The sequence below is a fragment of the Bombus pyrosoma genome, linkage group LG12, assembly GCF_014825855.1.
Source record: "Bombus pyrosoma isolate SC7728 linkage group LG12, ASM1482585v1, whole genome shotgun sequence".
Classification (NCBI taxonomy): domain Eukaryota; kingdom Metazoa; phylum Arthropoda; class Insecta; order Hymenoptera; family Apidae; genus Bombus; species Bombus pyrosoma.
This window is the reverse complement of record NC_057781.1, coordinates 7920228-7947082: the sequence shown is the minus strand read 5'-3', so window position 1 is coordinate 7947082 and position 26855 is coordinate 7920228. Positions and strand designations below refer to the sequence as shown.

General features: G+C 42.0%; 2 protein-coding genes across 10 annotated transcripts in view; one reads left to right on the top strand and one right to left on the bottom strand.

Annotated features, from left to right (window-relative positions):
• The window catches only part of LOC122573597, a 33224-nt gene extending 11963 nt beyond the window's left edge, over window positions 1-21261 (top strand). For all 9 annotated transcript variants that reach the window (XM_043740186.1, XM_043740191.1, XM_043740188.1 and 6 more), the window contains 2 exons: window positions 134-318; window positions 8334-21261. In XM_043740186.1, coding sequence (XP_043596121.1) covers window positions 134-318; window positions 8334-8397 — 249 coding nt within the window. In that variant the 3' untranslated portion in view covers window positions 8398-21261. The remainder of the gene's footprint in view (window positions 1-133; window positions 319-8333) is intronic.
• A 1284-nt stretch (window positions 21262-22545) lies between these two features.
• Window positions 22546-26803, bottom strand: LOC122573605. The gene is made up of 2 exons (XM_043740217.1): window positions 26492-26803; window positions 22546-22986 (listed from the first exon to the last, which is right to left on the bottom strand). The coding sequence occupies exons 1-2, from the start codon at window positions 26663-26665 to the stop codon at window positions 22684-22686; spliced, it is 477 nt and encodes a 158-aa protein (XP_043596152.1). The 5' UTR covers window positions 26666-26803; the 3' UTR covers window positions 22546-22683.
• Window positions 26804-26855: the final 52 nt, after the last annotated feature.

The following is a 26855-nucleotide window of genomic DNA, read 5'->3' as shown; positions in this document are numbered from 1 at the left end:
CGTAATTGAACATCGAGCGTATCTTAACGAAAATCGTTACCACTTGGAATTAAAATCGTATACTTTACGGTAGATCACTCGCTGATCTAAGAAAGGATTCTTGGTTTACGATCTACGGTGTTTATTTCGACAGATACCAAGAGATCTCAAGCTGGATCATCTCGTGAAGGTTATATCGCCGGAAGGTAAAGTTCTTCAAGGACGAGTGAGATACGTCGGACCTGTACCAGGTCGAGAGGAAACACACGTAGGTGTGGAGTTACCCTATTTGAATGGCTCCTCCGACGGCACTTTTCACGGCAGAAGATTCTTCGATTGGTAAGTTATCGTATGTACGTTATATCAGATATATTTTCTTGTCGCTGTCGAAATTATTATAAATTATCTTTCGTAGCGTAATTAACTAGGCAATTATTAAAGATTTCGTTGGTATCCATTTTGGAGGATGGTTCATCGCGTATTCGCATGAGCTGCAACGATCATGTCGTTACACATTACGGTTCGTGCGTTATGTTAGAGAATTCTATGAAACGAGCTTCGTTGCTTCGCTGAAACAATAACGAGGCCTTTTATCGAACGAACGTCGGTCGCGTTTTCGCAGTTAGTAGTTGCCCATTAACACAACGTCACAATCGCGACTCTGCATTGTTACCGCAGTGAAAATAGCGTTAACGAGATGCTTAGCAAACGCCACATGGATATCGGATCGTGAGAATAAAGCGATATTGACGCTAAACACGATGTATTTTTATTTAATAGAAACAGTAATCGCTTCGTACGCCATAGTGCGAGATAAAAGTCGTGCAAAATGAATTTTATACGATTGAAATTACTTTCTATACTTTCCTCTAGTCCTTACCTACTTTCTTTATCGTTAACAAAAATGTATTCACATTCTTACGTATTTTTCTCGGTCGAGTTCTCCTTAGTCGAAATGTGCCGCATTGCATTTTTTGAATTTTTCAAGATACATCAAATCCCTCCGCCCCTCTCGTGTTTCTTATCTTTTAAACAAAGTGTTACATAGTGCGCGCTTTTGCGAAACAACAGCAAAATATTTCAGATTCTTAGAACGTTCTTTTTAAGAACTTGGATGTTCCGTTTTCTCCCTTCAAAAACTATAGTTTCCTTCGTCTTCAGAATGACCGATAACAGATCCTAAGTAAGAAGGGCAGCGTAAGATCGAAAGAAGGAAAGATGAAACGACTGATCGGACGTTCGTTGGATATTGGCCTGGGACTATCCGATAATGTAATTTACCAACATCTTCCGAGCCAAGAGAAAAGATAGTGATCGAGGCAAAGGATACTTGAAAAGGCGTTATCTACTTGGCGAAACAACCTCGAATTCCAGTAGCGTTATAAAGCAGGTATATTCGATGGTCGAGTAGATTGCTCGAGTTTCTGCAGTTAGAGGATAATAGTGATCATTTTGCTGCGCGCACGAGCTTTCGTGATACATTCGTTTACCTGTATTTACGAGGGCCGGCCTGCCGCGTCTTGGCAATGGGCGCTCCTCCCTTTCGACGACCTGGCCGAAACAGAAGGTCCTGCGTTACGACTTCTTCGGTTTAGCTCTTAATTAAATCGGCGCCACAAGCAGCAGCCGCCTTTCCCGAATCGGCCGGCGACGTATTTAATTTCGTAATTGCATCGTGTGTTCGAGATAATAGGCCGAACGTGGAACGAGCTGCGTGACAAAAGCAATTCCGCTCGCGATAAACTTTCTCTCTCTCTCTTTCTCTCTTATTGCTCGTAGTTTCTCTCGTTTGTACGAGTTTCGCGTATGTGCACCTGAGAGCACGAGTATTCACGTGCAGAGTGACGTAAACGTGGACTTACTGCTTTCTCTCTCTCTCTCTCTCTCCCTCCCCTCTCTCTCTCTCTCTCTCTCTCTCTCGTAGAAGAATGCAAAGCTCGCCCTATGAACACCGCGCTCGATAATACTATGCCATTTTTAATAATCATTGTTCCTTCGCGTAAAAGAACCGGTAATTCGCTCACTTCCGCCGGATAACGAGCAGAGTCTCTAGCAAGTCGGCTTAACATTTTTATAAAATACCGTCTTTGTTGCAGGAGGAAAAAGGCTTTGCTCGTTGCTTCGAGCGCGTCTAAATTCTGTCGGTGTATACGTTACTCGAAGGCTCGCGGAATACTTTTCACTGACTTTCGAATCTTACAACTTCTAAATTACAGACAATCGTGAACGATTGTGACGAGAGAGGGTAGAATGGTAATGCTAAATGCTGAAATGCTCAAATGGTAACGCTAATGGTAATACTCGAGTCATTGCAGCCAGCTGGCAGAAAAATAGTTCATCTGCATGCGTATCGAATAAGAAAGCGGAATCTGCGTTGAAACTGAAGGTATTGTCGGATACAATGGTTTATATTGGATTGTCCGAATAGTCGCTTTCGTTTCACAAGGAAATAATAAATGCGCAACATTCTTTCGTTTATACTATTTCATTGAATCGCGTTCTTTTGTCTCAATTATTTCGGACGTACGCGAAATCGACGTCTGGTCCTTAGACGCTGAAAATCCTCTTTCTCAAAAGCACCCTCTTAAACAAATACGCCTATTTGAATTAACACGGCGGAATAATAGTCGAAGATTCTTATGTATCACGACATTGAAATCGCGTTAAAATCGACGGTTAAAAAATTCACCTTTAAATGCAATTAATCGTTTGTCTGAATCTGGGTCGACTATGTTCGAAAGCAGCGGGTCTTCCAATATCTACGAACGGTTTACTGGCCGACATAAAACTTACTGATACCCGAACGTCGATACATCGAATGTATCCTTCGTGCTTCTAAAAGCTGGCCGCGCAACAAGAAACGTAACGTCTTGAAAAATGCAGGGCGTTTAAAAGTTAAGAAAGTGTATAGCGTGTTAAGGAAACTGCATAATGTATCATTTCGCCACTCGATTGCACCACGAGACCGACTCGCCTGGTAGATAGAACCGCACGTATCGTTTGAAGGAAACGCGACGATAGCCTAATCAATCGAACGTGCGTAATCCGTCTTACTTTCGAGTCGTCTGATCTACATTCGTAGATTCGACTTACGCTATCAGGCAGGCAGCAAAGTTGTGTAGCGAAAGTTTAGCAAAATTTTTGGTGAAACTATTGGGCAAGAGTTCGTGGAACTACAGCTTTGTACCTGGTGCATAAAGTTGAATGTTTGAGGAATTTATCGCTGACTGGTAGGTAATCGCTATTCTTGGTTCGCCAACTGAGAACGTTTTACGCCTTGCCGGTTTGAACACGTGAACCGACGTTTAAACGTAATGCCACTTTTGCTGCAAGTGTTTCGCCGATCGACAACACAATGAATAAGTAATGCAGACTCTCCGCCGTGTCGTGGCCGTAGATCGTCGAGATCCGACCAGCACGTTCCGAGCTTATACGTACGTACAGCGATACATGCGCCTCCGTATCGACTATACGCTTTATATTTAAACTAGAAACGTCTAGCGAAAATGCTACGTTATTTTTACGCTTTCCACGGCTAGTTCTTCCCTGTGATGCGTTTTAATCGATATCGATCCGACCGAGAGGAAATGCTTATTGAACGTAGAGAGATATTTTGGTATTTTCGACGATGATAGTACGACTTTGGAATCCTACCAGATCTTTTCTCTAATCTTCTTACATTTATTAGAATTTCCAGAGTCGCGCGAATTATTGTCCGATAAAGATTGGAAGCGGTGGGAGGAAACCGGAAAAGATATTGAGCGATTCAGTTATTAATTACAAATCGGACTGTGCATGGTTGCACATTTGTGGGAAATTTAGTAAGAATTTTAGGAAATTAGTAAGATCGATATACGTAGGCTCGTGATGCGGAAAAATATACGAATATAGATAAATTTAAGGTATTAAGGGCGGGTGAAAGAAGCTTCTGTTCAGGTCGCGTTTCCCTAATCGTATCAGTATAAATATGGATTTGTATAAAAGTTCGCGTCTTGCGAAAGCGCCTTAAGTACTTGAGCTTCTAATTAAGTTCAATCGATGTCCAGATTGGAAAAACATTGAAATCTGAGATTTTAATCGACGTATCCTTCGTGTATCATACGAGAAAGCTTTATCCCTGTTCTTATTCCGAGATTATAAAAAGAATGGGTACGTGAAATGTACTATTTTATACGATCGATCGGTATTTTTATAAATTCTCATAGCTGGACTGCTTCTGCGTGCGTTACGTCCGATATAACTTGACGAAAATGTAAAATACGCTTGCAGACTGTGTTATCAAATGAATAATTATTACGATGCAAGGCTAATTGACCTAATTTTTACTATAATGCAGTATCAATTTTGGATCGGCTGTGTTAAATGTATCCGGTCGAGATAAGAGTTCGCGCAGTTTCACGTAAAAGATTAAGAAATAATTAGACCCACGGGTATACCGTTGCTTTCATAACTACGTTTTAGCAGGGTACTTACGTATTATACTTTGAGCGTTATAAAACATCGGGCAACGTGTTCATTCCTCTTACTGTATATTATTCGCGTGACATGCAGATTTAACTTTTATTTTTTTTCATATTCTTCGCCTATAATTATTTAACGGCGAACAGATAGTCGCACTGATGTAACCCGATTCGTTGCAGTTTTTTTTACAATGTCGTGTTTTGCGTTTCTTACTATCAAACTGCGGACATTTATGCAGATTCATTTCTTTTTCCTGTGATTCCGATTTAAGGAAAGAGATTCAAGAAGGCATTTGTTTCACACGTCCATTACGTCTACATTGTATCCATTTTTACAGCTCCAAATATAAAGTGGTTACAATTGCGCGGACATCCACGGTTACTATAAAATATAATATAATAGTTACTATAAAATACTAAACATATTTCTAGAAACGATGAAAACGCTTTACATAAAAACGAGATCCTGCTATAACAATTTCTCCGTCGTTAGATTGCAAATTAAACTAAAAACCTGTATTATTTATTCATCTTATTTATTATTATTTATTTATCATTTATTCATCTGCGATCCTGCGGCACTGGGTCGCTTCCGGTTCCATTTTCATTTACGATGACTTGTCCCTTATCTTACGTATTGTTCTCACCACAAAACCCATCTTCCTATTCATGTAACCTGACTAAACTGGTATTCAACTGAAACAAAAGTAAACTCAGCGTAAATCTCATCTTGAATTTAAACGAATCAAACATGAACATATCTCACAGCTCTTCTTCTTGCCACAGCACATCCTAATATGCATTTTCATAGCGCGTGTCTTCGCCACTGTTCACAACTAAGCCAGTAGTTTCCAACGAATTAATACGTCCAGAGCAGTCACAATCGAAGAGCTAAAAACTTGCGTTAAATTATAACGTTTGCAAGCGATATTAGTTGCAGGGAACGAACGTGATTCGCGAAAACGAGATATTTCACCATTGTTCGTCTATAAACCGTATCTAACAAAAGATATTTTGGCAGAAAGATAAAGATATCTGAGCTGGTAGTATATAGCTAGCGATAAAAGAAGGACGATAAAACGCAACATAGAGATAGCCGGCCAAAAAGTGAAACGAATGGCAGAACACGGATGAAACGTTGTTGGCTTTACGCGGTTGGTCGATAGCCATGCCTGTCACATACGTTATCGCGAGAAACGTCGGTCTGCGGGGAGCCTTGGAAAATCGCTACAACTTTGGCTCGAGATGATCGCGTGACGATCGTCGACCCTGAAAGCGCACCTCCTCCGATTTTGATCTCGAGAACGTACCCTACCACCTATGATGCGTTGCTTCGAGTCTCGTCTCGTGTAAATCGAATCGTGGAAATGCGGTCGAAGGGAAATTCCTCTCGTAGCTGTGCGCCGTTGATAGGACTCGAACAATTCGAGAGAGGAATTCCTTGAAATTTATCGTTCCGAGTTTTCCACGCTTTTGTAGGAACGAGGAGGAATATTTTTACGGCAATATTTCACTCTGTTAGCGTTTACATAGGAAATCTAGCGTTTTCAATTTTCGATGCTTTCGTAGGAAAATAAGGAGGAACGATCTTTAAACGAGTCCGTGTATAGTATTCCTATGGAAGATTTAGTGTCCCGCTGTTACGATGTTTACGATGTTTTCGTACGAGATTTATTGTTTTCGACACTTTTTTTTATAGGAAAATGGAGTAGTAGTTCTGAAATAATTCTTCGTACAGCTTTCGCAGAGGAAATTTATTAATGGAAATTTAAAATGGAAGAACAATGCCAAAATGATATTTTCGCATAATCTGACGTACAGTTGCAGCACGCGACCCGGTGAATTACGTTTCTGCAATTTGTCGAAGAAAACGTGAAACGCGACGTACTTTTCTATAATTCGCGTAGAAAACAACGTAGTGTAACCTGCCTCGATTGCGTGACTTCTCCTTGTTTCTTCAGATTTATAGAGTGATAAAAATCGAAGTGCACGCTCTCAAAGTTTGAAGTACAAGGAAAATGCAAATGACTTATTGGCTCGTGAAGTCGGCACCGGTTTACGATCCACGTGTTACGTGGCGTTTTCATCCGATTCTTCCGAGAAGGGCGAACCACGCTACGAGAACCGAGCAACATTGATCTTTAACCGGTCGTTAATTCTCTTTCTTCCTTTTGCCCTCTTAACCGTTGTTACGCCTTCCAATAATCCACAATCATCAACATGTACGCCACGATTCAGTTTCTCAACCTTAACTTCTCCTTCGTACCTCTAACGAGAGTAAATATTTCTCGAACGATAGAACTTTCGGTTAAGTCTTTGAAGAAGCTAAGGATTTTCCTATTTAGATAATAAACTTGTAACGTTTCGTTATCGACGATCTCTCTGTCGCGTGAGAAATTATTATTATTATTATTTATTTTATTCCGTGCCTTTTGGCTTTCGACGAACTTTCGACTTACATTTCTCACATTTATCGTATTGCACTGCTTAGCGTATTCTTATCTCTAGTCGCTAAAACTAATGACTACAAACTATCGCAACTTATGGCTACACATTATTGTCACTTTGGTCTTTTGCCTCCTTGCTGTGCTACCTTCTTGTCCTTCCGCGTGAGAAATTAATTCTATCACACTTTGCGATTGCGGATTTTGTCATTAGGTGGTATTGATACTAGAATACAGTACTAGAAACTACAATGCTAGAAACTTCAATTTTGTGCGCTTCTGAAACGCTTTAGAAACTGCGGTTTTGTAAGAAACTTTTCGGACGACCTGTTGGGTTGGCAACTAAGTGATCGCGCATTTTGTCAATACCATCTAATGATAAAGTCCGCGATCACTTAGTTGCCAAACCAATACATTGTCCGAAAAGTTTCTTACAAAACTGAAGTCTCAGAAGCGTTTTGTTGTCATGGCATGGGTTGTGGCATGGGTTGTCCGAAAAGTTTCTTTCGTTTTATAAGAAAATGATAGATGTGCAAGATTTTTGCTTTTGCATTATTTTATCGAATTACGTATGATTCACTTTGTTGCAGTAGAACAACAACCTAATATATTACCCGAAATGATTATGTTTCTCTCTTCTGTTCAGTTTCAGCTTCTGTTTCAGCTTTGGAAATAATACAGTTTCTCATCGGTACAATCCTTTTCTCGTATTTATCAGTACACTGTAATTATTACATTCCTTTGTCGTCTTTCTTTTTCTTCTTTTTGCTCACTGGTTCAACGAAGGTACTCGACGCATTCGTCGAAAAGATTCGAAAGGTCGCTGGGAAAGTTCGTTCCGATTTGCATTTCCATTCGATGTACATTTATTGAATTATATAGATGTGATTTTGTTGCACAATCTTTCTGCTCCTTTCACGCGACTCGAATATTCCATCGTTTCAGAATTTCTCAGGTTTCCCGGCGAGAAATGTTTCGATATAATTTCTTATGTCGTCAAAATTCCTTAAAAATCGGAAGGAACTTTCCGAGCAGCGTTTAACAAGCGTAATATTTTCTTCAAAATCAACGACCGTATTTAGAGATACTTGTACTGACGTTTCCTCTAGCACGATATGCTTGAAAACAACTTAATTTATTATTTTATTAAATTTCTTAAAAATCGCAATGGTGTCCAATTATTCAAGCATGCCACGTAAAAACACACTCGTGACATTTTGTTTATAGCATTCATTGCTTTTTCTTACCGTTCTATTCAACCGTTTTTAGTTAACATTTTTCATAGGACACCGTACGAGGTACGTAAGACGCGAATTTGCGTCTGCAGTTCGCAAAGTGTTAACGATACAACAACGAGGAGAGAACAAAAGAACTTCCATGCATCGAAATAGAAAATAATCAGAAAATCTAATATACTAAAATCCTTTTTTACGACGAAATCGTGTTGCAGCGATCCTGGCCGTGCAATCTTCGTTCCCTTCAAGAAAGTGATCCTGGCCTGGTGCACTACTTGACCCGAACCGCCGACCAGCCTCACGACTCCCCGAATTTTGCTGTCTCAGTACACCATGTGAATGGAAGAAGAAAACGATGAAACACGTACGTACGCGCGATCTCTGATGGTTTCAACAAGTACGTGACGCTCCTTTCCGTCGTGATCATCCACGAAGCTTCACTTAACGTACAAAAGCGGAGAAGGGTAAGTTCACGTGAGAAGGAGACGCTTCGAAAGCTTCGCGAAGGGACGTTTGACGGTGGTCGATACGGCCGACGTACGTCGCAAACTCCAAACAACGATCGGAATTCGAATCGTGTATTTCGTCGACTTTAAGCTGATTCGTGCGAAATTCCATCCGAATTCCTTCTTTTCTCCGATCGTGCGAAGTACGTTCGATCGCATCGGGAAACGGACCTCGTTTCCTCGCCGGTACCTTAATACGGAGAAAGGTGTTTCCATCGATAATCGATGGTCGTTCGCGTTGGTGTAACGATTAAGACGAGAAGAGTTTCCGTTCTTTGAAACTCGAAAATGAAGAGTCGATGGGAACGACAGATAAAATAATAATAAACGATAAATGCCAGCGTGCAACGATCTTCATCGACGCGTGTACTTAGGAGATGTTCTAGATATCTCGTTGCCGATCTCTGCGAACGATTTCCGCCTGAAAATCGGTGAATCAGTATTATAATTGTCGCGCGGACCTGTATGTTACAAACCGCGTGTATCGTCGAACAGATGCACAAGAAGATAATCGATGGATCTCTCGCGATACTACTATCCGTTCGTGAACGATTCGAACTGATAGCAAAGGGAGTGATAGAGCGAAAGGAATAAATTCTTAAGAAAATATTTAGATTTAGGAAGGTTCGTCGTAATACTAATCTCTCGTCGTCGTAATCGCAACGAAGGACTCGTTATTGTCATTTACGATCGTGTTTACCTGTTTCGCTTTATCGTCTTTTCTTCTTCTTAAACGAATGCACGTACACTTTGCAGCGTGTGCGATACGTTGAAAAGGAAAGAGAGGAAAACGCGTATCCAAAGGAGAACACGTAACGCGAGTACGGTAGACAAATACGAGACTATTTTTATAATACTCTTTGAGATCGTAAGATTTTAATTGAAGGGGGGTGGGGAGAAATTTGCCGGAAGCGTTTTTTAATTGTAGTTGTAGACTTGTTAATACCACATTGATAAAAGGAATACATTTCTTTTAGGCTGGAACGAAACGGGAGAAACGGTATATAGGAAAATAAACGAGAATATTTCATATTTGATCGTTAGTTTCTTAACTTTACGTTCGCGATGTCTAACGGTCAACGAAAATAACTAAACAAGTGGATAATTAAGGAGATATTTTGGCCGGTATAATCGATGAAATTGTTTTCTACGGGAAAACTCGAAACGTTGTGAACTCGGACCGTTCAATACGCGGCAGTCTACTTTCTGCATTCGATCGATATCGCGTAAATGATTCTTCAAGCCGTGTCGACTGCTTTTGAATAAATTTTGTGATAATTTTACGGATAAACGTGAGATCGTGTTCATACCTTTATCAACGTATTTTTGCTTAATCTTTTGCTCGAAATTTAGAGCCGAAAGTCGATTGTTTCTTAGACGATTAAAATTAAAGGAAAGCTCGTAAAGGTTCGTCTATGGCAGAACGAATTGCTGGAATTTTTCTTAGAAGGACGATCAGGTAATTACGAAGGATTCTCGCGAGAAAGTTCGATATAACAGATTCTTCTACATTTTATATACACGTTACGTTCGATACTTAACGTTTACAGAGTTTCCCGTAACAGGCGAGAAGAAGGTGACGTGTGTCCGAGAAAAGAAATCGAAAGGCTTCGAATTCTTCTTTCTAAAAATGCGGATTTGGTAAATAAACGGTCGAATCGATTGTTATTTATATGTGAAGTATAAGAAACACATATACACGCACAGAAATCTATTATAAACAATATCATAGTCCAAAAGAAAACGTACATTCAAAGTCGAAGTTTTCACTGTACGCTGACAACATCTTTCCCTGATTCTCTACGACTATCGAAAAAGAGAAAAAGGAAAAGAAAAGATGAACCTCTAGATCCATCCTCGTCGTCCACCTTCGCTTCGCGAATACCACGAAATTCCTAGAATATCCATGGAATCAGTTTCAACGTGTTACTATTTCACGTTCGTCCTGCCGAATCAATCTCCAGCAAAATTACCTGCGTTCCTGTTTGAAGAACCGAACGATCCTGGAAAAACGATACTCGTTAAATTCCACGTTGTCCGTGGAATTTCGAAATTTCATTCCGTGCATTTTTCCTCTCTTGTCGATCTCGCAGTTCCATTTCGACGTTCTTTATTCTATTACGAAATTTCGCTCCTGCGTTCTCCGTACGATTTTTCAAGCAGAATCGACCCCGTTGCCTTCTCTCGACCAACGCAACGCCCGTTACGGGAAACTCTGCGCGTAGTACACCGTTGAACGCGCGTTACCGAAGTGACAATATCGATTCCTCGCTGCGACTCGGCCCCATGCAAAGTGATAACGCCTCGACGACGATGTTAATGAAAACTATCGGCGAATCGACGTGTTCGCCGGCGACTGACGGCGCAAAAGGATTCACGCGCGTCTCGATCACGCGTGGATCGCAGCATCCACCGTCGCAGATGTTCGCGTGATCATGCGAAACACTCTGCGTATTCTACGCCATCGCGTGTGTGTATACTCGTTCGAAGAAATATAGTGCGTTGGAAAACTCGGCTGGAAATTAACCGTCGAAACGTGTTTTGGGTATTTGAGCGAATTTGGCGCGATTATCATTGTTCGAAGAATGTATATACGTAGAATATGTATATATACATATTATATACATGTATATATTGCAATTGTATCTTGCAGAGTGTTACATCTTGCGATTAGACCAAGCGCCCTGCCAAGTGCGCACAGTTTGTCATTAGAAGTCTGACCGAGAAGATAATAAGAGAAGAAGGGAGCAGAAGTTGTTGGAAATTGAACATGGAAATCGAGTATGCACGCATGCTCTCGCGCGGTTTTATTAAGTCTAGGAATATCGTTGTACGATTCGTGTTGTTGCTCGTGTTTACCGTACGTTGTACAAAGTGACCTATGTAATTGGAACGAGCGAGAAAGTGCTTCTTTCCTGGTCGTAGTTGCAACGATGTTTTATGATCGTACGTCGTTCTCGTATAGAAGCGTACGTAGTTTCCGTTTGCAAGGGGACAATCGTCTCGTTATTTCGTATCGACGAATATGCTGATAGACGAGCGATCGATTTCACGACGACGCTTTAAATAGCGATGTTTGTCGAAGAACCGTTTACCGAAACCGGAAAGCAACTCTACTCGTTCCAGTTTCATGGACCGCTCGGTATAACGAAGAATAATTAGCGAAATAAGCGTTTCCTCGCTTAAGGACTATTTCCTGTTAGCCCTCGACTGGCACCTTTGAGTCGTAATTAGCCGCAACAATTTCCATTAACAAGGAAAATTAAAAAGGAAACAAGATACAACAACAAAAAAAAAAAAAGAAAAGAATAAAATCGAGTGATCTTCCCAAAGTAAACGACTCAACGATACCAGGATCGAGGATCAATATGCAAAAATTGTTGGAAATCAGTTTTTATTCCAACGTAATGGTGCTCCGTTACGCTCCTATGAACGTACTGCGAAAAATGTTCAACATCGACGTCCTCGAGAAGGAAACTTCCTTGCAAGGACATGGCGTACAATATTTTCGACTTGCGTTCTCGCGCGCAATCATCATCCCCTTTCGGTTCATCGACTTTCCACGAACCTCGACTTACGTTCGGTCGCCGAGAAGTTAAAGCTTCTAATCGTGGAATAGCGTCAACACGCTGACGTACGTCGATGTATCAGGTACGCCGTCGTTCGAGGGCTTTGGATCCACGGCTGAGCTATATTTCTTCAAACTGGAGTACGTCTGTACGTGTGTGCATAATACGCTGGAAAGTGAGAAGGAGCAAGAGCGCGTAACAGACAGAGCGAGGAGGCGACAGCCGTTCGCGTCGTTGTTCGCGCCGTTGTTCCACGACGATGTAAAGAGGACGTTGTGAAAAACGTAAGAAGAGGATAAAAGAGGAAAGACAGAGAGGCTATACACGTGTACATTATCGTCCGGCGGAGTTTTCAAGTATTTAAGAGGCTATAGGACACTCTGTACAATCCGAGCTGTGTATATCTTAATCGCTGTGCATCCGTGGAGGAACATAATATTTAAACGCGTGTCTGTATTCCTGTATCTGTATATCCGTGCAACATGTAAACGGCATGACAAACAGTTGCAGTACCGTTTTAACGATTTTAAGCGAAAGCAAGTATAAGCTGACACTAACTAACGGAGTTCTAGTTGTTAGACTTTTAATCGAGCGTCTTCGTTCGAAGGGCTGTCTCAAGATATCGTTTTCGAACGCGTCGAGTTAATCCATCGACAGGCCGAAGCTTTCCGTTAACGGGACCTTTCATTCTGCGAATTTCTTACCATCCGTCTATCTATTATCGAATTTCGTCTTTGGACATTGAACGAAAGGGAATTACGATTTTGCCAAGTTCCAACTTTAATTCGTTCTCTTGATTGATTTCCCACTTGTTGTCGGTTGTCCTGGTCGTTGATGGATTAACGACGCGTCTTTCTCGCGCTCCGGGCGAACAGATTCGTCTGGCCATCGACGATGAATCCGCGAATCGCGTTCGGATCGAACGACAGAGGCGAGTCGATCGCGAGAGCAACTTTGTACGGCGACTGGCGAAGATCGAGCTCGACGTAGAATTTTATTTCGTTGAAGGTGGATCAATCGGGTCGTTGCTTATGCCAAATAATTTTTTTACGAAACGTATCGACGGATGTGTCGTTGCAAAACTCGCCGAGTATTACAACCACGATACAAGGGGTATCTTCGAGTTTCGAATCCGATTTCGCTCGCAGATGGAAGCGCAGCGGCGTGAATCTCGTTTGGCCTTCGTTGTTTATCTTGCTCTTCAACTCGAAGCCCGGAAAAAGACCGGTGGAAAGTTATTTTTATATCCTGACAGTATTCGTCGTCGGCATATCCGACTCGTTGCATATTCATCGAATCTGCGTGGTATACTGCTCGCCCGTGAGACTGTTCGCGGTTGCCTGTCATAATTTGAGATAATAACAGTAATAGAATCAAGGACAAACATCGGCCGTAATCCGCTATTAACGTCTCGATCGCCAGGAAACGCAAGTTACTCAACTGGAATTGCATTTTACCGTGAAAGAGGAAAAAAGGCGCCGCACTTACCGCGAGGAATCGTCGCTGTACGTGAGACTCGCTGGTTAATGGGAAAAACCATCGATATTGAAGGTTGTCTAGTACCTGCATCCTTATCTTCTATTAAATCCCGAGATCTGGATAATTTTATGACGTTAAAATATTTAGAATATCGAAAAATCTTCGCAAAAAAAAAAGAAGGAAAAAAATAGAATTTTTCGAAAGTCTCCTCGCAGTATTCGATCGATTTGTCCTCTGTTTACTCGAAGAAAGATAGAAATAAGTGATCTACGTTGTTCCAATGTCTGAAAATCTTCGTCCTACGATATTCAACCTCGTTTGTTTATGTACGCCACAGTTTTTTCTTTCTTTTTTGAGTTGCGAACACGTGGAACGATTTATTTCGAAGTTTTGGATCTCGGCACGTACGCGTATCGTTTACCCTACGTCAAGTCGAGCCGTAGGAATCGATGTTCGCGGTTTACGAGGCTAGCAAGCGTTAGAACTTTAGAAACGTAACGACAGATGATAATTTTCTATCGTTTTCGATTTTCACTTAACGCCATCGTCGACTTTAAGATAGCAAGCCCTAAAAACGACAAACTGAATCGATTTCACGCTTTTAGCTGATCATAGACGGTTGTATCTGCGTTGCTCGTTCGTACGAATTTTATTTTCTATTTGGATGTATTTTACGATCAATTCTCATTAAGAATTACAAGTCAATTATTCTGGCGTGCTACTATAACGTGAATAATAAGTAATTATCGTGTGTTTGATTCTAGCCGAATCTAATGTAATCTAACGTAATTAATGTAATCTAATGTAATTTAAATCTAGAGGGTAGTATCCTTTTAGCCTGATCCATTTGATCCATCGTGTCAAGTAATTGAGTAACTAATGGCTTTCAGTGGTTGTTAACTCTTATATCGTATCTATTACTAAATTTGGATATTTCTTCTTTAACTGTAGGTATCTTAAGGTCGCGATGTATTGTTTCGTCGGTAACATACCAAGGTGCATGTATTAAGAATCTTGGAGTTTTTCGTCGTTCGTACGAATGAAACGCGATCGTTCGTTCTGATGTGTTTTATGCACGTGTGTCCAACAATGAGCATACCAGATGTGTCGTGTTAACAACTCTCTGCGTTATGATCCTCTTCGTTCGAGTATATGCGTATCGTTAGCCTTAATTTCTCGATACTTGAATGGTACGTTGAAATCGGAACGATCTGTGCTCAGCACATGTACGACTTAATAATGTGAAAAGCAAAGTCAGAGTTAATCCTTTGACTACGGCAGGCTTTGAGACGGAGAAATTTTTTGTTACGCGCAGATTACGAGAAAATACATTGAAACAGTTAAAACACTGAATTCTACCATATTAAAACAATATTATTTATTCACGCGTATTCTCGTTTGTTCGCTAGTTTCCAGAGAATCGGAACACGAATCATTTGTTGTTTCGTGTTCGCGTTGCGTGTTCCTCTGACCTTCTTATTATCCCAATTATTCGTTTCAAGGATATAGGAAAGAATAACTGTAAAATAAACGTATTTAAATAACGTATGACTAACAATTGTCGAATTACTTACGTCTGGTTCGAACCAGATTCGCTGGAATTATAGTCGATAAAATTTTTTCAACGCGTTTAGGTGCCAACAGTAGCCAAAGGATTAAAGAGTCGAGCTTCGGTCGAACGTTATTCGTCGTTCGTAATTCACACGACGAACGTGACTCGATGTAACAAGGCGAAGGACTAGAAAGTAATTAAGAAAAGTGCATTCACAGTTTTTCTCCGCGTCTAATTTTACAAATTAACTTCGGAAGCGATAGACTCTCGCGATACATTTTCTTTCATTTTTCTCGTCGACAGACGCGTCGCGCTTTATCACAATTTTTACGCATCGTTCGATTTTTAACCGGATGGGGAGAAAGAACGCGAAAGAAGAAAACGACCGCGATAACGCCAAGCTTTATCGCTAGTATTATTGCGGTATATTATCAACGAGGCAAAAAGCCGTGCAATTAATTCCGCTCAATCTTTGCTTCGCAACACCTGCCACGAGCCGCACGGTTTCAACGTCCGGCAACAACTTCGTGGATACAATATCTGTCTCGCGTGACTGCAGGTAAATTTAGTTATGTTATGCGAGTCGATACTATCTAACTGTACGTAATATCTTTTGTTCGAAAGAAGGATGGAAAAGTTTGGGAAACCTACACTTTTTCCTTTTTCTTCCTCTTATCCATCCCCGCGTTGGTCTTCGAGGCGATTAAAGCGGTACGATGTTAAACGCAAACGGAAACTTGCTCTTTATTCCGAAAGTTACATAATTGAATTCCTTTGGCTTGAAAATTTGAAAAGTTACCTTACGCGAATGCAATTGAATTTAACTTTCGAGAAGCTACACGTCCACGAATTCCGACGGGATTTTTCAATTTTGAAACTTGCTCGCATTTAGAAACCGCACGAAAAATTCACGGCTTCCTCGTTGAAAAATTCAAACTAGCCGTTGAATTTAAGTTCCGATGCGGACTCGGACCTAATCTCAAAAAGTCCTCGAACAGATATCCTTCTCTTTCCCCTTTTTTCTTTGATAAAAATAATCCACTTAACGCGATCTTCCTAGAATTTTTCGCGAATAGGCAAACTTGTAAAATACCTGTAAACCGAAAAATCATTGAAAATCGCTTAGATTGCCTTGTTGCGCGAAGCTGTTGCTCGTTAACGGTTGCTGGAACCATCGAATAGAGAAACAACCTTTTTCGGCTATCGAGTCTCCTTGGGATCGGTTTCGTCTTTAACGCGTCAATTCTCACGACGTCGGTTCTAATTAGATCCGTCAATAACGCCGCATTGTATCATCGGTGATCGACGACGCTGGAATTGATTAAAACGTTCGACCTCGTTTCGCTCTTCGGATTATCCTCGCTCGAGTCGTATTTTTCTATCGTTGAAAAATTTCCCAAGGTAAAACGAGCGAACGAGTCGTCGTCGTTAGAGTACGCGTCACTTCGTACGCTAATTTTACGCGCAAATGTTTCCTACGCACGTTGAAAGTCGTTTGAAACTCAAAGTGAGATCGAAGCGCGAAAGTCGTAGCCTGGCTAACGTTAAAAATTAATACAAACGATGGTAAGGAATGTTCAATGCTTTGAATTTCACGCGCGTACCGGTCGAAAGACAGAGAATTTTCCGGCTCGGTCAACGCGTTAAATCGCACTCGCACGACACACCTAATATGCTTATGCGCAGCGCTGCGAGACGAACACGTGCATCGGTGCCGTATTTAATCCCATTTAAGTACAACAGTAACGCGTCCGACCGCGTGCACTTAAGCTTGTTATTATACATTCGATGCGACGTTACGTTCGCGATCGTGCTCGAGATACTTTTCTATTCTCGTTCTCGAGACGCGCGGTTCTGCTCTAAGAGCGCGTCTCTCGATACGACGACGTGCGCCGATGCCTAGGAACGTAAACATTTTCGTAGCTTTGTTCTCTTTCGTCGTAGAGAGTACACGCGATGACACAACTAACTATGGGAAATTTCAAGACGCAGCTATCGTATAGCGCAGCTTCGTCGTAGCTTCGCGTCAAACTTTCCATAGAAAAGAAAAGAGGAAAAGAGAGAGAAAAAAAATGAGGAAAGTTACGAAAGGACCTGGTGTCTGGTAATTAGCGATCTTCGGTAACAAATGTCTATTTAGGTGCCATTTCTTCGATCGCGTTCGGGAAAATGCGAACGTCGCGCGAACATCCGCGGTCTATTTATCGCTGTAATATCGTTGGATTCGCGTGAACGAGAGATTTCAGCTTATTTGCGTGTCAGGATAATTTCAAATGTTGCTGGATCGAATCGGGAGCTACTTCAGCTTGTCAGACTCTGTTCTCGGAAGCTAAGCTTGAAGATTGTTCGCGAATTGATCGTTCGTTGAAAATACACAAAGTTTCGGTGTTTTAAATGCTACTTTCCTATGGAAAGCCAAGGCAGATTCGTTTTTCTAAGAGACAATTTTTCTAAGAGACAAAAAAGTACTTGATTTTCCGAAACACGATTTTACGTAGAAATCGTACGAACAGTTGTTTCCTCGGAATATAAGATTCCGGTGTTTTGTAGGATACTTTCCTATGGAAAGCCGAGGGGAAAGCTTTTTTCCTCCAATATCGAAGCTTCCCATCTTTCTCAGTTTCATTGGACGATATTTTTCTACTTAAAACAAAAATCACCGACGTACGTTTAAGCATCAGTCGTCGGATGTGTTTTCGCGATCGATATCGTTAGCATTTTCGCAGCTACGCGTTTCTTCTTCTGTCCAGTTACTTCGCTTCATCCCCTTTACGTTAGAAACCACGAGCGTGCAGATCTTCGCTCCTCCGCTTGAAACACGAGGCAAACGCCGTTTATTCTCCTTAATCGGGCAAATTCAAACACGATCGCGCTTGTACGTAGCTTCGCGTTCGTTTCCGGAATCATCTTGTTACGCCTCATGCTCAACGGTGACGAGTTTCTACAGCCTATCGACCCTCGTCGTGTTTATGACATTGACGCGAGCGGGATGATTCGAGGTCATCGACGAAAATCAATTCGCCGATCTCTCGATACCACGCCCTTGCGCGTTCCTCTCGACGAATTCAAGCGGATGGACCGGTCGTTGAAACGCGTCGCGCTTTTACGCAGCGGACGACAGTGTGACGTAGGAGACACGAGAAATCACGAAAGCGATAGATCGCCGGTGATCTTGTGACATCAAGCGCGTGTTAATCTACGCCAGAGATAAGACATCGACCCCCAAGCTTCAAACTCTTTTGTACACATCACCACCTTATCATCATAGCCTACACCGAGCCTATGACACACCTTAATCTCATCGTAGATAAAACATCGACCCCTGACCTTCGCACATCAAACTCTTTTGCACATCAAAACCTACACCGAACCCCTCAACATCCTCAAAGCAAAACGCATATAAGCCGAGACTTGAGCCAGCTCGAGCAGTTCTTGTTCAGTCTTTCTCTGATTCAGTATCATTCTACCTGTGTAAAATCATTGCAATCATTGTATTTACAATAAGGTTCGATAAAAGAAAGTTAATAGCTGGGTTACGGCTCAACCTTCTATTCTTTTATAATCGAAGTCTCAAGTTTACGTGACAATCTCCTCGCGTCGCAGTTCGAACGTTTCACGAATAAGGTGAAGAAATTGAACTTTGTATACGATGATAGAATATATTATGCAAATCCAACAGAGTGACGGTTCAAAGTGTTGCAACAGAATGATTCAAAGTGTTACAAGAGACTGGGGCGAGCGCTTATTTTGCAGGGTTTTTATACTGAGGTTTTAGTCCCTTTGAAGGAGTTGTCGTCTGGTGTATCTCAGAGGCGCCTGTTCCCTTACTATTTGGTTATCGTTTCGATGGCTGTGGTATGCAGGGTGTCTAGCCTATCCTATTGCTATTTCTGAGCGGGTGGTCTTCTTCAGCGTGTGACAACAGCAAAGCGCGGAACGCGTTGTTTTCCTCCTACTTGTGTTCGTGCTTTTCTGTAACGCGCTTAAAAACGCGTTGTTTTCGTTACGCTCGGCGAGCCGTCGATAAGTGGAAACGCGTTCGAAGCGAATGAGGAGGCGTTTCGTGGCAAACAGAAGCGTTTTGCGAGCCGCGATACATTTATGTAACGCCGCTGACGAGCCTACGCGGCAAGCGGATAATTTTTTTCGCGCGAGATCGTTCGATCGAACGCCGAGAGAACGTCGCGACGCGGAAACGTAATTAACGCTCCGATGATCGCTGCTAGTGCAGACTGCCATAATCGTGCTTGGACAGGAATCGCGGCATAGAACAAGACGTATAAAAAAAGTTTCCCCGATGGAACGGGCATCGAGATGAACATTTTCTTCTGTGCTCGTCGGTTAGCCATCGAAGCTTCGAATTTTGACAATTTTTCGTCGATCGATACGGCCGTCGATCAACCTCGTGTCGTTTTTCTTGCCGTAGCTACGTCATCAGGTCAGGAGTTGTCTAATCTCTGTTGTTTCGTAGAATTGGAACAATTAGGGAGCAAGAGTGAGTTTTGTAAATCTTCTTCGTCAAAAATTTAGCATGGAAAATTGCCATTGACGTCGATACGTATCTGCCGTATCGCGTATTATTTTGTTAAATAATTGAAAAACGTCTCGTTCAGGGTGATGGATGATCCATAGTGTTTGGGTTACACGAAACTGTACAAACTTGAGTATAAAACGATCGCGAACGAAGAAGGCGACGCGACGTCTTTTCTAGTAAATGGGATGGCGGATTGCAGCGAGGTATCTGATGATACGGAATCGTCGAGAGCGACGAACGGCGTTCCTCGTCGACGGCGATCGTTAAATTATTAAATTGCTCGAGCGAATAAAAATGTTGTCGCGTTCGCACAAAATTCAACTGTATCGATTAACTGATAAGGTCTGAACGGAAATATACGCGGCGAAAGAGAGCAGAAGCTGGCGGAATTTGCCGAGAGCAACGTTAATCGCTATTAATTACGATAATTGCGTTTGCTTTTTAAGTATTTCGATGTAACGTTGGATAGAGATGGCGAATAGAGATGGAAATGACGCGCTCGGATTCGATGAAACATTTATTATCCTCCTCACGCTGTTGCGCGAAGTATCATCCCTATCTCTTCTTCCTATGAAAACAATTCATTTCCAAGCGAATTATATTGCCTCGTAGAGGAGACCTTTCTGACGTTTATCGTGGAAAGAAGATCTCAACGAACAATTACAGCGAACATTTATAACGTAAATCGTGTCACGAGGAGACAGTAACAATCAACCTTCTTCTTCTTCTTCTTTTTCTTCTTCCTATTGATAGAAACTTTCACCTGTTCCTCTTAGCTTAACGCGTAATTCCGCTGCGAAGTATCTTTTGTTCCAATGTTACGATTGCAATTAGAGAGACCTTAATTTATCTATGTTTTGTAACTTGTAATCGTTTGAATGCTCGCGAATATCCGCGAATCGCGAGAACGCAAATTTACTTGCAGCGCGCTGCAGATAAAAGGAAGAGGAGCGACGAGATCGCCAGGTCGACGAAGTCGTTGATTCCTTGCGAAACGTAGCCGATTAACGTCGCGTGTTGGATCTTCGCTAGATCCATTGAAATTTCAACGAGCGTGAAAAGAACGAGGGAATACGAACGAGATGGCGAAGGGAAGAGCGTGACGAGGATAATAACGAGCGGATTCGATCGATCCTATCGTTTCTTAGCCGTTTGCAGACGCCAGATGGCCGCGATATAATATATACATACATATATAGATATATAGGTACTTAAGAAGAATCGTGATTCGTGAAATTCGCCGGCTCGTTAAATTGAATTCCGCCTGGGAATAGGAATGATGCTCGCCTCGACGAGATTGTTATCGTTGTACCTAAAAAACAGAGAGAGAGAGAGAGAGAGAGAGTGAGAGTGAGAGAAAGAGAGAGAGAGAGAGAAGAAACTATAGATATTAACGTGAAAGAAGAGACACAAAGGACACGCACCGTCGTTCTCTCGCTATTTATCGTATTGTAACGATGGGTGTGATCATATGCCGGAAAATAAAACTATTATTACTCTAAATGGACATCGTTCGATGTTTCACGGTGGTGTGCGAGAATTTCTGGTCGGATATCGTTTTCTCGTGATTTCTCTTCCGAAGGATCGAGAGAGATTTTCACAGGGACACAGAGGACAACGAACGACTTTTATCGTCCTTCATCGCCGTTGATTCTCTGAAAGTAATTAGCGGCTATAGAGGAGAGAAGAGGACGGTAAACGTGGGGAGAAAGTTTAAAGAGCGAGGGATGGCACGTTGACGAAGGCGATCGTGGTTTTAAGAGATCACCGAATTTCACGAAAGATCGCAGGTAAACTTTATCCGGCTAGAAGCTTTTGCCCGCCACCATGCATATGTATTGAGTGTACTTGCCCTTCCTCTTACATTTATACAGCACGCGTCGGGATAAATGCCGCAGGTAAATTTCACGAGTGGAGATAGATAGAACTTTGTCGTCGAGAAGAACGAGTTTCAGTCGCAAGCTTTTATTTTAACAGCGATTGTAAACAGTTCGAAGCTTATCGCACGTCGGAGCACGCGACGTTTCCAGGTATTGTCCGTGAACGGGTCTCTTAGGAATATCCGATGAAGAGATCGTCGAATCTCGGTTAACTAAGCTGTTTCATATTTTATTCAAACAGCTTCGGCTCGTTATGGAAAAATTATACGAATAACGATTGGTCTCGTTACACGGCAATCGACTCTTTAACTTCCGTCAAATGGAAAAGGAAAAAAGGTCGGAAGGTTGGTATCCGTTACGAGCCGACGAAGAGACAGGGCAGTTTCGCGAGTTTGACAAACAATTCACTTTGTACATCGACGAAACGAGCGTACGTCTTTCGCGAGCTTCAAAAGTTTCCAAAACGTATCGACCAATCCGCGTACATACATTTTCGCGTGGACGCTCCACCAAATTGCTTGACGAGCGAACTCCGCCAACTCGAGGAGCAATTTAATTTCCAAAATACATGGATCGATGAGCGCACGCTTCGCACTTTGAACGCCCGTGTTTCTTCGAAACTGTTTGACAACATTGACCCTTCGAAGGCGTAACGAAACGACCTAATTCGAAATGAACGACCTTCGAGATTTTCTGCGTTCCCGACATCGGATCACGAACCACGCGTATTTGCTTGTCTTCTTTGCCACCTTTAAGACGTACAATTTTTCATGCTACGTGCGCGTTTCTCGTGGAGTACGTCTCGTTAGAGGATCAACCTGCTAACCAACTCGATGGTTGCCAGTCTTACAACGATAATCCTTGCCAAAAGATATTCTAACGTCCGCTGATTCGATCAGAACGCGAAAGAACAATCGATGCCATCTCCCGGTCACCTGCTTCTCCGATATTCTGCTTCCTCTTCAACATAACAGATTCGTCGACCATGGAACGCTCGTAGGCAGGATCCGTGGAAATGCGTCTCGATCGTCCAGACTCTGGATGATTAATGATGCGCTGGATAATCGGCGTACCAGCTGAAGGCTCCGTTCGAGCCTGTTTGTCCACCGAAATCCACGTAATCCAGGATGCGGGCGTTGGACCTCTCCGAGCGTAGACTCCTCGGCTCTTCCTGAGAGGCACTAGGAACTGCTACTGGAAGGTAAGCTTCTGTCTGCCTGGTGATCCTGGCTGTGGCTGGGGGCACCGGGCTCAGCTCGATCACGTCGAACCCGTCCACTGGAATGGCGATGTAACGGCGACCGGCCAAAGCACCGTAGACACCGCACAAAAGAAGCAACGTTACCCCCTGAAATAGTAAAATGGTACAAACGTATTGAAATTAGCAATATGACATTCTTCTGTCCAGAATCATGTCCAGAATTCGTGAACTGGCACGAAATTTGTCTAATACGAGACCGATGGCCACGTCGATCAAATACATTGTACTCTTAGTCGCGTAAAGTTTCGTGAAATTTCTCGATTTGCCACGCGACGCATCAACGTCGAAGCGCGTGTTTTAAGGTATCTGACTATTATCCAATTGCGGTGTTATTATCGATAACGGAAGGTTAAGAAAGAAATGGATCACGGAAATTAGGTGCGCGTAGACGATTCTGCCTTTTAACATCCACCGCGGCGATTAGTTCTTAATGTGGAAACTTCGCAAGTTAGAACAAGTAATAGGCGATTGAAAAATTCGATAATTTTAACGTCATACCGACGGTTGTCGAATGAAGTCGTCGTATTTTCGTACCCGATCGATCGTTTCAGAGAGGTTGATCGTTATAGTACCAAACGTATCCTCGATGAATTTTGATAAATCTATCCATCTACTGTTTAGAAGCAGATTTATCTCTGTAGCTACGTACTCTTACGAGCGACGTAAAAATAAAAAATTCAGACGGTACTTTGTAGCGTGGGAACGAGCGAATCTCGCAAACGATCGCATTTTTCGTATCTCGCTTGAACTTTAATATCTCGTGATTAAGTAGAAACAACGTTTGAAAGATGGAAATCGAGTAATTTCGTTTTAATAGAATTTCCACCAGCCACGCCTACGTGTTCGATTTATAATTATTAGTTCTGCGTTGGTCGGTGGCCTCTAATTTTCATTAAACCGCGTCAAGCGATGTGCTATTGGCCGTGTATTTGCCGCTACGTTGATTCACAAAGTATATCGGGCAGTCCTTTAAAGCTTAAAATAATCTCGCACCGAGCGTTCCTGGGGATACCTTCAATCTAAGAACGTTTAACTTTTAAATCCTTGTCTTTGGAACGATAGCAAACATCGCGAGGAACGGTGGAGACGATCGATCGACCTTTGTACATTCAGCAATATATTTAATGCGTTCGGTGTAAAAACGAATTCTATCGAAAATTGTAGGGAAAAATCGGAAAGAATTCTTTTCTACGTCCGATGCTTTAAATCCTACGATTCTCTCTCTTTCGTAACGCTCGCAACAGGAATTATTACTCGATCGAGTTAAAAGTTGAGAGCGAAGCGCGCTCAGGACCGTCCTCTTGGACAATTTTGTTTCTTCTTTTCGCATTGGACGACCCAAATTTCACTTTGTTCAAGCGTAACGATTTCGTCTCGAGCCTGGAGAAATAGGTAAAAGGAAGTCAAAGTAACGAAAATGCAATTACCGAGAGCTATCCTACGGTAAACTTGGCGGGAAGATTCCAATTAACGTTATCATTATTTATTCGCGGTATATTCTAATGAAAATTTACAGGAAATGTCGGCCGATTGGCGACGATATCGAACGAGAGATAACAACTTTGAATTATCGTAATTAACGCGGTAAATTATATCGTTTTAAACGATAATAAAACCTGCTACGGGAAACGCGCTGTGTTGAAAGGTTGAATTACGCGCCATAAAGCAACGAATTACGATCGATATCTCTAAATACGAAAAAATCGCAGATCGATCGATCGAAGAGTTCAGTCTCCAAGTAGTTTGCGCGATATATCCAACAACGATCGCGATAATCGATCGAATACGTTCTACCGGTTATTAGTTATCTCGTAATTGATCAATTAGCTGCTATATTCGTAATTTAAGATCACTACATCATCGATGTACCATCGAATAATTTCATCCGGTGATTAGCAATTGAGCTAATGGGACCAATTACAGCCGCTGTCTTACCGTTGCTATGCCGCCAGTGAATTCATTCACGTGTCCTACCATTGTACGAAGTAAGAGAAACAGCGATGCGAAAACAAATAATTTCTGTTTGTCATAGAGGAGATATTTTCATTGCAATTTATTACACGTTCTACCTAATTAGAAATTTACGGTTTAAAAATTAATCGAACGAATAAGAAACGATGTTATTACATCGGAATTGCGATGATTTCATATATCGATAATTTCGATAGTTTCGATTCAATAATTTATCGTTAATCACGTTTGATTCGTTAGAATTCACACTCTACGCTCTCGTTAATATATCGAATGATTATTGATACTTACGTGCGATAATGTACGCAGATATATATTGCTTACGAGCTGATCTAATATCTTGCGACGTATTATCAAGAAACGACGTGTTGAATTTCGAACACCGCGACCGAAGACAGTTCGTTGGAAATTAGAAAATAACGCGATTTAAAAATCGAAGAGCAAGCCATCGAAACGCCAAGAAACGATTAACTTCGAACGATTAGCGATAGAAACGGAAAGAGATAATAGAAATTTACCAAGTGATTCATCGTTGGATTTACTGGTCGTGGCGGCTCCGGTTTCGATATTCGTCGCACTGATCACGGAAGATCGGATTAGCCACGTTTTATACAGTTTCGCTCGGCCGCAGCTTTCTCGTTTTTCCCGATCACCGACCACCGACCGGCTTCCAAGCGACAGCAATTACTCGCGGCACTTCTTTACCAGTTATTTACCGTACTTCAGCCCAGCTATCGCGTTCCCGACCAACGTAACGCGAAAATTGACTGCCGACTATTTTTAACCTCTTCGCCATTTTTCTTCTTTTCGCCGTTCGTTTAGGAAGTCGTGAATCGAGTTCCATTAGAAATCAAATTCAACGAGTTTAATCGTTTCGCTGGAACCGCAGGCTGGTATTATTCGGTATCGCTTGCGGCGTTCAAGCAGTAATTAGCGACGACGAACGATTACATCGGAACGGTTGAACGATGGATCGTAACATCGACGTATCGATTGCTCGTTTATCGCTGGTTCTTCCGATCCCTAGAGAAACAGTCGCGAGACAACAACGTGATCGATTTATCGAAGTAACGCCGCGTAGTTACGAATTTCTACGTTTCGTTTCTTTTTGGTAAACGGAAGAAGTTCCTAGAGGGGTTTTAAGATACCTAAAAGTAAAAATCGTAGATCGAAATTTTGTCGTGTTTTGTTCGAACTCGAGATATTTCACAACGTTACGCTTGGATGGAGAACGATGGGCAAAATTAACTTTCATTTGCTTGATAAATCGTCCCAGTATTTAGCCCCTCGACGTTAGGTCTCTTTGATGCAAATAAAATTTAAGATTCCACAGAGTTCGGATTGCGGTGTGCAAGCACCAGTAAAATAAAACGACGAGATAGATTGACTTAGAAATTAGCAAACTATCGGAACGACATTGATTTGTAAAATCGAACTTGAGATTTATCCGCTGATTTAAGCTCCGTCGTCGTCTAAAAACGAGCTCGTTCGCGGCTATCGATCGCAAAAATCGTTGGAATCTCTGAGCGAATCGGATTTCTAGCCGAACAACTGTACTCAAATTCCGTAAAAGTAGATGCGGTTTGATAGTCTGCGTCGGATGAATAAGTTCTCTACTCACTGTTCCACTGCAGCAACTTCCGATATCGTCCTTTCCTCTTCCTTTTTCTCCTTCTGTTGCTGGTGCCGGCGTTGTTGTTCGCCGAGGACTTTGTCTCCTCTTTTTTGCGGTCGTCCGCTCGGTTCCGACTTTTATCCGTAGACAAGAAGCTCCGAAAACTCGCCGGTCTTGCATCACGACGCCGTAATCCGAGAAAGCAGCGACGAGATGAATAAAGTGAAAGGAAACGACGATTTAGGGTTCCGTTAAAGGACACCGAACGATTGAACAAAACTCGTAGAACGATCGTTTCATTCGTCGTCTACTCGTCTACAATCTTAAACTTAATTTCGATAAATTCCGACGTTGTTCCGCGATTAGACGG